This window comes from Scomber japonicus, chromosome 8 (genome assembly GCF_027409825.1).
Source record: "Scomber japonicus isolate fScoJap1 chromosome 8, fScoJap1.pri, whole genome shotgun sequence".
Lineage (NCBI taxonomy): Eukaryota > Metazoa > Chordata > Actinopteri > Scombriformes > Scombridae > Scomber > Scomber japonicus.
The window spans coordinates 14,395,418-14,408,069 of record NC_070585.1 but is presented as its reverse complement, the minus strand read 5'-3'; the positions used below and the strand labels follow the sequence as shown (position 1 = coordinate 14,408,069).

General features: G+C 38.6%; 2 protein-coding genes across 3 annotated transcripts; both read right to left on the bottom strand.

The window, feature by feature from the left end:
- Positions 1-1,216: 1,216 nt before the first annotated feature.
- On the bottom strand, positions 1,217-3,634 carry c1qtnf2 (C1q and TNF related 2). Its single transcript, XM_053324065.1, has 3 exons — positions 3,510-3,634; positions 2,873-3,130; positions 1,217-2,169 (listed from the first exon to the last, which is right to left on the bottom strand). Exons 1-3 carry the CDS (start codon positions 3,535-3,537, stop codon positions 1,529-1,531), a joined length of 927 nt encoding a protein of 308 aa, XP_053180040.1. The 5' UTR covers positions 3,538-3,634; the 3' UTR covers positions 1,217-1,528.
- Positions 3,635-5,964: 2,330 nt separating this feature from the next.
- slu7 (SLU7 homolog, splicing factor) lies at positions 5,965-12,124 on the bottom strand. 2 transcript variants are annotated; one of them, XM_053323522.1, is made up of 15 exons: positions 12,006-12,124; positions 11,387-11,549; positions 11,126-11,279; positions 10,960-11,040; positions 10,707-10,871; positions 10,261-10,326; positions 10,030-10,161; positions 9,785-9,882; positions 9,631-9,698; positions 8,622-8,761; positions 7,558-7,719; positions 7,359-7,460; positions 7,176-7,253; positions 6,945-7,064; positions 5,965-6,858 (listed from the first exon to the last, which is right to left on the bottom strand). In XM_053323522.1, the coding sequence occupies exons 2-15, from the start codon at positions 11,539-11,541 to the stop codon at positions 6,679-6,681; spliced, it is 1,701 nt and encodes a 566-aa protein (XP_053179497.1). In that variant the 5' UTR covers positions 11,542-11,549; positions 12,006-12,124; the 3' UTR covers positions 5,965-6,678. The 2 variants fall into 2 exon arrangements, with proteins under 2 accessions (XP_053179497.1, XP_053179498.1); XM_053323523.1 differs by having other exon boundaries at positions 10,030-10,158.
- Between the last annotated feature and the right edge of the window lie 528 nt (positions 12,125-12,652).

Sequence of the window (12,652 nt, the reverse complement as noted above, 5' to 3'; positions counted from 1 at the left end):
TACCGATTTTATGCTACTTTCTACTTCTTCTACTAGGATTTTACTCTATTATATTTGCTTGACAGCTCTTGTTGCCAGTTACAGATTCATATTTTACTATTAGTAACACAGAATCACACACATTGTTAAAGATTAAACTAGTGAGTCAGAGTTGCAGTTTCACCAGAGAGTGGTTCCCCCTCTAAACTTTTCAGGTGGTTTCATTTAAGAAAGACATTAAAGATTTGCAAGGTAGAGGTAGGGTTTTCAGATTTATTTTGTGACCACGGGGGCCTGACTTCTATCTTAGAAACCACTTAACCAAACTACCAAACTGTTTTTAAAGTATACATGATTGCTCCACCTCAACCAGCTACAAGGGGAAAATGCTGTGTACACTTGGTTTCAGCATATCACTAAAACAATCTAATCATGTAATAACAATATATCAGTCTTAGTCATTAGTACTTTTACATTTGATACGTTGTACTATATTATCATAATACATTTCACTGATAATATTTTCCTTACATAGGATTTTGAATGCAGGACATAAAGGATCTGAGTACTTTATCCTCCACCAATTATATAATTTCCTTGTGTGAATTATTACCCATTAATGTAGGGGAATCACTTTTAGGTTTCATTTATTTGTAAAAGCACTTTTAACAGCATATGAAAGTTGCTGCTGTAGATCAGAGGTGGAAAGTACACTTTTGTGGTACTTTGTGAGGTTTACTTCAATATTTCCACTTTCTTCGATATTTAAAGAAGGAAACAGTGTCTTTTGATCTTTTTTTTTTTTTTTTTTTTTTTACAGCTACTTGGTACCTTTTTCATTTTACAGTGCAACTGAACAACAATGAGTAGGGTGAAAAATTGAAAACATGATAATAATAAAAAAGATTGTGATTCAGTTACAGTATGTAAGTATATCTTTGTCATATTTCCCTCTTTTGTTCATTCTTCCTGTTCTGATCATACATCCTCTTATCTTCAATCTTACTAATTACATTAATGGTTCAATTTAATAGTTTCTTCAGAGTTCACTTGGTGGCACATCGACCCTTTGGGAATATTGTAGTAATGTACACTAAAAACAGCCAAAATTTTAATGCACAATAGTGTGTAAAAAAAAAGCTTCATGTATAAATTACACTATCATAAAAAGTACCAAAAATGTACCTTCTATAAAAAGAGTTAAAAAACCAGTGAAAGCCCCAGAGCTCCTGTATGGTACATGAATATAAAAGAAACAATTATGGAAATAAAAATTCAAGAGAAAGTATTCAGTTCAAAATTTTCATAGGATTTTGTCAGAATTATAGCCCCAAAAATGAAGGCTTTTCAGCATTCAAGCATTGCTAAGTGGTTCCCCTGGTTATGATAGAGTTTTTGCTTTCTTTGGGTGCCACCTGCTGTCAGGACTTGTCAAAATACTGAAATTCACTGAAGCTTTCCATTGTTGAGCAATCTTTTCCAACGTGGATTTTCAAAACACTTTGTTGTGAAGTAAATTCAGACACAAACTTATTTCAGGATTTAGGTATTAACTGCCACTTTCAGCATTAGCTTTTTTGTCAGCCTCATTCAGATAGTCCTGGTCAGCGTAGATAAGGAAGCCAGTGAAGGTACTGTCTGTCCAGAAGGGGTCAAAGAACAGTCCGTTCTGCTCCGAGTAGAAGATCTGCAGCCAGACCTGGTCTAAATGCTTCAGGTGGAGAACAGTGGAACCAGATGCTACATCGTTGTTCCCTGTATTAGCATCAAATGTCTTGATCTTGTACTGCCCGTTGTGGACCAGCCCGATGGCCAGGTGCTTGTTGGCCAGTGTTATGTCGTATGTGAAATAATAGACCCCAGGGATAGCACAGACAAACTTCCCATTGCTGGCATTGTAGTGGTTCCCCTCATTCAGCAGGATCCGGCTGAAGCGGATGGGCATACGTTCTTTAGGGTAGCTCTTTGTCACCGCCACAGAGAAAGCTGAACGGGCCTGGCTTCCACAATTGCAGCCTCCAGGAGCTCCTTTCTGACCCATGTCACCCACATCTCCCTTTTGCCCACTTTTTCCACCCAGCCCTGGTTTTCCACGGAGCCCTCTGAGCCCTCGAGGTCCAGCCTTGCCAATAACGCCCTCACGGCCTTTCACACCTGGCTTGCCTGGGTTCCCTGTCCTCCCCGGATCACCTAACAACAGAGGCAAAATTATGGTAGAATGACTTACATGACTTATATTTTATAATATAATATAAAGACAAAGCACACATAGATTCAAAACAAAAACTCAGAAGCTCTAAGAACGACTCTCACTTTATGCATCACAGTTTCTCAGTTTGTTACTTCTAGTTATGTACAAAAGCACTGTTGCATATATATATATATATATATATATATATATTATGATATTATTATATTATAATACATTTGCTTCCCAAAGAGTCATTCACAGAAAAACATATGTACTGTATGCTATCCTATGCACATAGTGATGCTACATGTTTAGTGTCAGTCAGACACTAGAGAGGTCAAAATCACTGTTAGACCATGTTTGAATAAATTGATAAAATTCAAATACCTGAAGCCCAAATAGACTTGATCAATTGGGGGTTTGGTGGAGGTATTGCTGTGTAATAAATACTATCATTGTGTTCAACCATGTTTTACAGCTCTCTGAGACCCCATACAGATACAAAGTAACATTTTCGAGAGTGTATTTCCAAAACATGAATTCAGATCAGATTCAGATTCAAAACCATGTTCATAAGCAATTCTTATAAAATCAGCAAAAGTTATAAGGTATAATTGTGGTAATAAAATGTTGTTTTAAAGAGGGCCAGAATAAATAATTAGGTTAGCATAACAATAGAAGAGAGTCAGTCAGTATAAGTACCTCTATCTCCTTTTTTTCCCTTCTCCCCATCCTTTCCATCCGGGCCATCCTTCCCTGGGGCCCCCATTGGCCCTGCTGTCCCTGGTGAGCCAGGGACTCCTGGGTTCCCTGCAGGCCCTGCTGGGCCTGGCAGACTACAGACCAGCTGTGAGGAGTGGATGGTGATGTTATGGCCTCTTTTGGGTGAGGTATGTATTGACTGGGAGAGGACAACTGACAGCAAAAAGAAGCTCACACATATCTGAAGCATGACGGTCACTGTGGAGCGATGAGAAGATGAAGGACAGAAGGACATTTTTATCAGTAATTGTTCTATTTATAGCTTCGACAATACCTTCCTTTTTTGTTTTCTTGTTGGCTTGTCACAATCAGATGATGCAAATGCATTAACAACAAAAATAACATAAAATAAGAACATAAAATATTCCATCTGTGGTAGCAGAGTTCATGTCTTACACTGCAGAATCAAATAAAAAACATCTAAATGGTCATTTTACGCCATGACAACATGCTTAATTGTAAATATGATACACACGTTCTGCATGAGTTAAATCAAACCAAAAAAGGCAGCTTATAGCATGTTTTTGCAGAAGAGAATATTCAGATATCAGATATTTTAAAAACGCAGATAACTCACCAGTTGATAAGTTATGACTCACTGGCATTTTTCAGCTCTGTCCAATTCCTTTTTCTGCATGAGAGTGCACAAACTTTCCTACATGATTTTCCAATAATCGAATGAGAACGCATTCTTCATGAGAAACGCTGCAAAGAAATGTGCAGCCCAGTGAATCATAGTCCATAATATCCGCCCTGTTTAAGGAAGCAGTGTGCCAAAAAATACTTTCACCATGATGTCATTAAATTCAAGTCAGTGCAACAGTTTTGCACAGCTGAACAGTGATGCATCCAAAAATATGGAGGAAAAACAGGATATTATATAATGATTTAAAAAACAGATCAGCAAAGCCATCTCGTTTTTGTTAAATATACATTATTGTGGTATGGTTACAATTTTGTGCATTTTGATAAAACATTTTTAAACAACTACCCAAAATACTTTTAAAAAGTGCTAAATCAACAGAAAGTAGTCTGCAGCTGTGTCTAAAACGCAATGTGAAGATTACCAGATGTGTTTGTGTTTATCGCTGTGATGCAGAGCCAAGACCTGAGAGACCAATAAAAATGTTCCAGCTGCTGGATGAGGCAGTGTCTTGTGTTCAGAAATCTACTGTATTCATTTCTGAGTCAAAGCATGTGAACAGAGATCAAATTACAGATTATTTACGAGGCACTATCAAAAAAGGTACTCGTGAAATTAAGTAAGAAACTCATAACTGACCTGCATGGCGATCTGATAAAAATGAGTTGAAACTAGGGATGCACCAATCCCACTTTTTCAGTCTTGATACCGATACTTGAGTTTTATATCGGCCGATAAAGAGTACCACTCCAATACATGTGTTTAATTAATAAGCTGCAAGCACAGTCTGCAAGAGACTAGAATCGTTCTTTTGGGTGTACGGCAACACAGGCTTAACTTAAACACTGCTTTCCTAACTTTGTAAAACAAAAGGTTACAAATATATATTTACTGCAGAGGTGGAAAGAGTACTGAAATATGCTACTTTAATTAAACGTAAATGTATACATTTACAAATTCAACTTCAATGACAAAATGAAACATGTCGATACAAGACATTTATTTAAAACATTTATGGAAATATATGTCATTTTAGTGAAGACCACCCCATAAAACATTTTCAAACAACACAACCATTGAATTGAAGGTGGCATAAATTGTGGATTCTGTAAACCAGGGGCGATTTTAGACCCTTTTTAGGAATGCTCTAACACCCCTAAATTTGATCTCAGCACCCCTAAAAATAAATAATAAACCCAATTATTTAACCCTTGCAGGCCATTGAATGTCAAATTCTCATTAGGAGCTGAGCCCCTCTAAAGGTCTGATCCTAGTCCTACAATGACCCCTGCTGTAAGCCATCCTTTTTTTTCACCAACAGTCATACTGCAAATCTATAAATCAATACGGGCCAAGGTCACAAGAGCAATAACTTTTCTTTAAATGACCCAATAAAGACCAAACTTTTAAGTACCCCTGTAGAAATGGATGTTCCCCTGTGCACCATTCGCTCAATTCTCTCATTTCCGACGCTGTCCTTTTCACATGAACGCATCGTGCTCAATACCTGTACCTGCAGGGTGAGACACATGACGGAACAACGTCTAATGGACATTTATTTTAGTGTGCGTCCATGAATATGTAAGTTTGTTGTGTTCTGTTGGAGTTTATATGTCGCTATGAGAGCTAGCTGCCAGGTTGTCACAGCTGCAGTAGTTTATGAATGTTAAGTTATTGTATTATGCTGGTTAATGATGCTGTACGAACACCTTTGCAAAAAAAAAAAACGGCTAACATTTTTTACTCAGTAACGGATGTGATTTAAAATGTAACGAAGTACAATACTTCACACAAAGCATGCTTAAGTAAAAGTACAGATTTTTAAAACTACTTTAAAAAGTACAAGTACATAAAGAACTACTCAATTACAGTAACTCGTGTAAATGTAATTCGTTACTTTCCACCTCTGATTTACTGAATTGTTATTTATTAAAATAACTGTATCCAATACCAGTTCCATCTATTTGAGTCAATATTACACTAATGTCAAATATCAGTATTGGTGCATCCTTTGCTGAAACAATATCTAAATCCATTGTGGCAGATACCACAAAAAAAAAAATCAGTAAGTCAGTAATCTCAATGAGACCAGGCGAACTGCAAGATTTCCATCCAATGCAATTCCAGTCAGTTATGAAGCAATTTAAGAAGCATAAACTGCTTATATTAATATAACAAATTACAAATACTAAAAAAAACTATTCTTCAAAGTTTTCAGTTAGATTTTACCCAAGTCATACAATCCATATTCATCATCAGTAAGCATGCGCAATATTTTAGAAATAAAATAGCTCATTTAAAAGCATGTTGTTACTTCTTTTGGGTATTTTGTTTTCACTGTCCAGAATGATCCACGTGCAAAGACTGTTTACACATTCATTTGCTGAAGGTGGGGGGTGGGGGGGGGGCTGTGTCTAAGTATGTAACCTACAGCAGTGTGATGTAGAAACTGAGAATAAACCCTACAGTGAAGTAGGAGGTATCTTGTCTGTTATGTCTCATTCACAGAAATGTCATGCTGGATCATGGAGGGATTTGAAAGGTCTGTGGAAAAACCACATCAGACATACATCTTTATTCAAAGTATTGTCTTAAAACTTGTCGGGGGGGATTTTAACATCTGGCCAAGAGAAAGCTGTTAAATATCTGAATTTTGGATGTTGCTAAATGCTCACTGTCTCTGTAAAACAAATAAATGAAATAAAATAAAAAGAAAATCTTGAACTTTTTATACACCACATAGTAATTTTAGACATTTTTATTATAAAAATGAATCCCGCTAATAGTTATGTTCTTCAAATTACTGTCAAGACTGAGGGCCAAATGTGTTTATAGTTCAAGATAGCAGAAAACTACTACTACTATACATTTCTTCCATGAAAGTGAAAAGTGTACATGACTATTTTTCAATGGTCGGTCATCTAAAGTCTTGTGGCAACCAAACGTTTATAAAATGAAAAAATACTGTACAACAACAGACTCCTGCTGTGAGTTTACAAGATGAAAGTTTAGTTGAAAGAGTCTGACACATTTGTTTCCACCGAGCGACTGCTCTGAGAGTCCTTGGGAAAGGTTTGAGGGAGTCAACAGGGATGAAAAGAGGTCACTGTCCCAGGAAGGAAGCCATGGGATCATCTGGCCGGCAGCGTTTCATGCGGAAGGCTTCCATCTCCTCTTCAGTGGGCGCTTTCACTTCCTGCAGGCTGGCGTACGGCCTCTTCCTCTCATCCAGCTGCATTATTGCTTCCACATGCTTTACTCTCTTGTCCTCTGCTTCTAGAGCCTGAAGCAAGAAAAAAAAAAGAGGTCAGCCACAGCAAACAGGGTTACAGACACGAGTAGAAAATCATTTAAACACAAAACCCTTACCTTCTTTAACTTCTCTTTCTTCTTCTCTTCGTCCTCTGAATCACTGCTGTCAGAGCTGTGCTTCTTGTTCTTCTTGTTCTTCTTTTTCTTCTTCTTCTCTTTCATCTTATCCTGATGCATCTGATGATTGAGAACGGTGGCAAGAAGAACAGACAATGAGACCCACGTTTGTCACTGACGATAAAAACACATGTTCAGAATCAGTAACTGCTCTTCTTCAGTGTCACTTACCTCCAGCAGGGTTTTGGGTGGTTCTTCCTCCTCTGGCTCAACCAATCCTTCTTCGAAAGGAACACAGTCTGAGGTGTTCTTCAAGTTATTAAAGAAGAGGGGAAAAAATGTAGTGAGTTACACATTTTTAAAAGTTACAAAAGCGAGCAGAAAAACCTCAATACTGTCAGAATGTGTACTCACCACTCTAATTCCAGCCTCTCCCGTGCAGTAACTCTGTTTGACCATGGAGTGGCAGCACTTGTATCCCCAGAAGCCTTCCTTCCAGAACGAGCCCCAAATACACTAGACAGGAGAATTGTATTAGTATTAGAATACAAATGAACAAAAGGTGAAGTTTTTTTTTTTTTCTACAAGCCACAGTGTGTCCTGCTGTCCTTACAGTGTGGTTGTTGATGAGCACGTCCTCCTCGTACTTGGAGCGAGCTACGGCCTTCTCAAGACCCTTCAGTACAGCGCCGTGACGAGAGTACTCCACATAGTCCTCCGTCTGGGCCAACAGCAGCTCCCGAGGTGGTGCATCCAAATGCTCTTGACCTCCATACTACACACAAAAGGACAAAAATAGTAACGTCGTCAGCCAACACTTAAAGCCTCTGTATGCTGCGTGATTTTAGGATGTGCCTGAAAACAGCTAGAAATTGTGGGAGAAATGCAAAACACACGTTCACAGTTAATACAAAAAAGTTATCCTCACCACTAGAAATAAAACTAGCACAACACAGAACAAGCAGTGTAAGCGTCAATTTTTAATAGTACTGCTTAATTTCCAAAATATGAGTGCAATGTTTGCCTTAAGTTTAGATCTATTTTTATATTTATTTAGTTCCATCCTTACCAAGATGAGTCTACAGCCAGGAGGAGTATTTCCTCTCTGATCATCAAGTAGGGTCAAAACCCGTCACCCTCTGATGACTCAACACCTGCTGCTTGTCAGGGGAGGGGGTGCAGCGGGTGGGCTACCACTGTGTTCTCTACTTGGACCAACAGGAGATCTACTCTTGCTCTGGCTGCTACTAGCAACAGAGTTCATACTAAACTCGCCTCTGGCGCTAGTATACCCAGGCTAGTCTAGACCTGTTCTGTCAGAAAGTTACCTTTAATTACTTCTGTTGTGATTTGGCACTATAAAAAAAATACTATTAACTAAAATTAATTTAACATTCGGGTGGATGCAGGGGGTCCCATTGAGGGGTTGGGGCACCACGCCCCACTATAATGGTAGGGGAAGCACTGGAGTGTAACACAGATTAATGTTGTGACATCTCTGCTTGCATTTTTTTCTATTTACATCATAGCATTCACCAGGCATTCATTTCACTATCTCCTAAAACTGACATCTTAGAGTCTGATACTCAGATTCATCACACACAATATGACATGGTGAAGAAAAAGATTGCTGCTAATACAGGGTGTGCAGAGGAAAAGAATTGTGGAGATGTGTACCTTCTCCAGGATGCTCTCCCTCTGTTTCTCTTTGAAGTCCTCCTTCTTGACCTTGAAGGAACAGTGGAGCAGCTCCAGCTTGGTTGGGTCTGCCTGCAGATGCACCTCAGAGCCTCTCTCATAGGCCTCCCAGGCAAATACTATCAAGTGAACGCATCACAATACATGTTACATACACATTTGGGACAGGATGTAATTTGTGAGGTCCCATCAAATGTGTGAAAGCACTTACAGTGTGACATAACTGCGATCAATCATGCTTTGAGTGTATCATCTTTAAATATACAATATATCACAGCAGATCAAGCATTTTTCAAAAACACATACTTGAAATTGTATATATAGTCTTGAAGGTCATTACTACAAATATGCAAGCAATGTGCTTTTTGACCATCAGGGCTCTTTGATAGTGAAAATGTTTTTTATTCATTCCTGCTAGCCAAGACAGCCAAATGTCATACTATTCAAAGTAAATATAGGATATAAGTCATGACCACTGCTGTGACCAGACCGTTCTTCAACATATCAGTTTTGCCTTTAATTTAAATGTTGATCTCTTGGGGGGAGGGAGGGGGGGGGGGGTTTAAAGATTTTTTTTAGGGCACAGACAACTTTATTGATAGTGGATAAAGAGGAAATCATAGCCCGGGATTCGAACTGGGGTCTGATGTGTGTTTACATGGCATGCGCTCTAACCACTCAACCACCTGTGCGCCTAATTTAAATGTTGTTGATATAAATCTATTTTGTAGGTCAACTGACAAAAAACATACACACCAGCTCAAAGCCCTGACACTATTTGGTCTGTTTTGATGACACCTACACACACACACAGAGCTTCAATGTTACTGTTCACTGTCCAGTAATCCCAGATAGGGCATACTCACTTATTAGTGCAATGATAAAAAATAAATTCATATATTATTTGTAGTATCAAGATAATGTTGATTTCCACAGCTAAGACTTAAGGTGGAGAGAGGTGATAAACATCCACATCTTATTGACTTACATTGTGTTTGAGCCATGGTGATTGTGTCCCCAGTATAGCGAGCAAAGTTGTCTCCAGCGTACCCGACTCTGTCAAACAAAATGATGTCTGTGTAAGCTATTGAGATTTTTTGAGAAATGGAGGAAACACAGGAAATATAAAGCCGGTAACTTACTCGTCAGAGTTCTTGCCAGTGTTGGCGTACGGGCTCTCTCTCATAGCTCGAGTCTTTGGATCATAGTAGGCAGAATTTGGATCCAGATTCCTCAGGTACTGTGAGAAACAGACAGGAGAAATTCAGTGTTACTAGTCCTCTTACTTCATTAGTGTCATTCATCAAACATGTCCCACCACAGGAAAGTAACAATAAGCTGAGAGTAATATGGTGGTTGAACACAGGCAATATGCCCGGACTCTTACTTTGGCAGTGTCTTCTCTGATACGCAGATTCCTGACAGTGATTCGTCTTTTGGAGTCAAAGTTCTGACCGGGCATGTCGATGTCATCTGCATATTTGTCTTCATCCTCATCCTCACTGTCATGTTCCCGCTCCTGCAGACAAAGACTCCATGGATTAAATCTCCCTTTTATATCTCAAACTGAACAACAACACTCTTCATTATTATCATCCAGACATTAGTGTACACTTACAGTTTGGTCTAGTTTTCCTGAAGCTAACTCGTCCTGTAGCTTTTGTGCCTTCAGTGTCCTTTTGGCCTAAAAGACAAACACATTTGAATCAGGATAATTAAGCAAATTGGAGATCAATACAAAAGAAAGACATATTATATACATTACACATTATACACATTATATACCTATTATAATTGTTTCTTGTCCCAGTACTGTCTGTGCTGTAATTTACCTTTCATAATTTTCAACACGATAAAAAGAGCAGAAATAAATTAGCATGAGCATGATTTCTTCTACTAAGAAAAAATATGAAATATAGTTCTTTAAACTTCTCAAATTGTCATTACCTTTCACTCCTACAATCCTACATGTCATTGTACTTAACACAGACATATACAGCGACCCAGGTTTGTTTACTACTCTTCTTACCTACACAAACACCAGACTTATCACCAGACTCTTACCAGATCAACTTTAGCATATTCCTCCACAATGCGCTGGTGCTCCTCAGGGTCATACCCATTCCAGCGATCCCGCTTTCCATCATAGTCCAAACTGAGACACAATTGAGAGTGTTCATCTGGAGCTATGCCTGTGCCGGTGAACTTTGCCCCAACTTTTCTGGGTCGCTGATGGGAGAAAAGTTCAAATTTATGTATACAGATATAACATTCTTTTAAAGTACACAATTACTCTTGTCTGATTTATACATTTTACCTCCAAACAGTCTTTCTTCTTGTGTGTCATGGCGCCACAGTTTTCACAAGCGCCCTTACGAAATTTAGTGGTAACAGCATTCTGTTGGAAGTAACGAATTGAAGTGTTTAACTTTAAAGTTCATTTGTTATGACAACATGAAAGTTACTTGTTGATTTACTCTCACCTCTTGCACTCCTCTCTTATACCACTCTCCAATGTTTGAATATTGTTCTTCTATTTCATCCTGTGGTCTCTGATGCTTCAGTGTGGGCCTTTTGGACGGGTCGATATACCATGGCACCGATGAAATATACTGAGGGATGTGAGGGTTTATGTCCCTGGAGAGGAAGAGAACCAAATTAATGATTTTAATGACCAGATATAACAATGTACTGTAATGTAGTGTAAGGAGCACATTATCGATGAGCCACTTTCTAAAACTTACTTTCCCTCCTCGTCCACCTCAGCTGGAGCATTTCCCAGCTTCCTCTGCTCCTCCAGCTCCTTCTTCTTCCTCCAGTCCTCCCTGGTCATCTTTTTGGGCTCATCCAGACCCACAATCCCCTCCGAAACAGGGTTGACAGTAGCCTCCTCAGTCATGCTTGAACCTGCCACCAGGAATATCATTATTACAGCCGTCCAACACTATAATGTATGATCTAACACAGTGACATGTATGAAAGATTGTTAAGAATGGTAGTATAATTCTTAGCTGTGTTTAAACCCACTTTCATATCTACAAGAGTTTGATTTTGCTAATTAAAACAGGAAAGAAAGTGTGATTTCAATGATATTTCTCCCTCTAGACCACACCACACCAGGTCCAGAACAAAACCCGCTATACTTTTAGTTGTCAAATCTGGACAAGATTAACAAGGAGACTCCAAAGACTCATTAAAACACAATTTAAGATTTGGGACGCATTTATTTTGCCAATGAAATCTGAAAAAATGGAGAACATGCTACTTTAGCCAAGTTAGCCTAGCCGTTTTCCACCTGAGCAACACAACAGTTGCAGAACCGCGATAGCTCTCACAACTTTATTTGATAAACAATATGGTTACCTTGATGAGATCCAACAATGCAAACGGGGCTTATTTCGTAAAAGTGAGAATGTTCACGGAGTCGTTCAATATGTTTAAGATCGTCTGATGTGTTTTGATGTTGACTACGCAACCGTCGCCATTTTACATCAAGCACAGCTACGTCACATCCTTTTCTCTCTTCTTCTGTGGTGCACAGATCACGGCTGTGATGTCACTGCTAGAAAGTGCGACTTCTACTGGACGCAGTTTCCCGCCCTGATCAATAAGTCATTATTCGCAACAATTTATCCCCTCGGCTGCAAATTTGTTTGGGAATATGTACTTCTAAAGAACAGTTTCAATGTGGTTCTCGTTTCAAGGCCTTGTCTCGTCTCTAAATCTAGTTTTATAACATTTTTATTAAAATTGTACCCTTATATAAAGTTTTTAAAAAAAGCTTAGGCTATATGTTGCAAATTCTAATTCTTAAATTTATATATTTAATCAATCTTTAACAGCAAATATGGAGTCAGATACTATGGAGTCTACTAGTATAGAAACTGTGCAAAGTGCACAAAAATGAGAGGGTCAAAGAGTTAGGCTAGCTGGAACCTCAGCTAAAGTGGCTGTTTCTGTGATAAATGACTAATGTTTGATTTAGTCATGCCTTAACAGCCTTAAATAGA

What these genes read in the sequence shown, in the direction of transcription:
- c1qtnf2 (XM_053324065.1), bottom strand. Translation starts at nt 3,537, where the DNA reads ATGCCAGTGAGTCATAACTTATCAACTG. An exon ending in GAGTCATAACTTATCAACTG is followed by an intron (nt 3,131 to 3,509) that starts GTGAGTTATCTG and finishes ATCGCTCCACAG; the next exon opens with TGACCGTCATGCTTCAGATA. An exon ending in GGGAAAAAAAGGAGATAGAG is followed by an intron (nt 2,170 to 2,872) that starts GTACTTATACTG and finishes CTCTGTTGTTAG; the next exon opens with GTGATCCGGGGAGGACAGGG.
- slu7 (XM_053323522.1), bottom strand. Translation starts at nt 11,541, where the DNA reads ATGACTGAGGAGGCTACTGTCAACCCTGTTTCGGAGGGGATTGTGGGT. An exon ending in ATAAGAGAGGAGTGCAAGAG is followed by an intron (nt 11,041 to 11,125) that starts GTGAGAGTAAAT and finishes TACTTCCAACAG; the next exon opens with AATGCTGTTACCACTAAATT. An exon ending in CACCCAAAACCCTGCTGGAG is followed by an intron (nt 7,065 to 7,175) that starts GTAAGTGACACT and finishes CTCAATCATCAG; the next exon opens with ATGCATCAGGATAAGATGAA.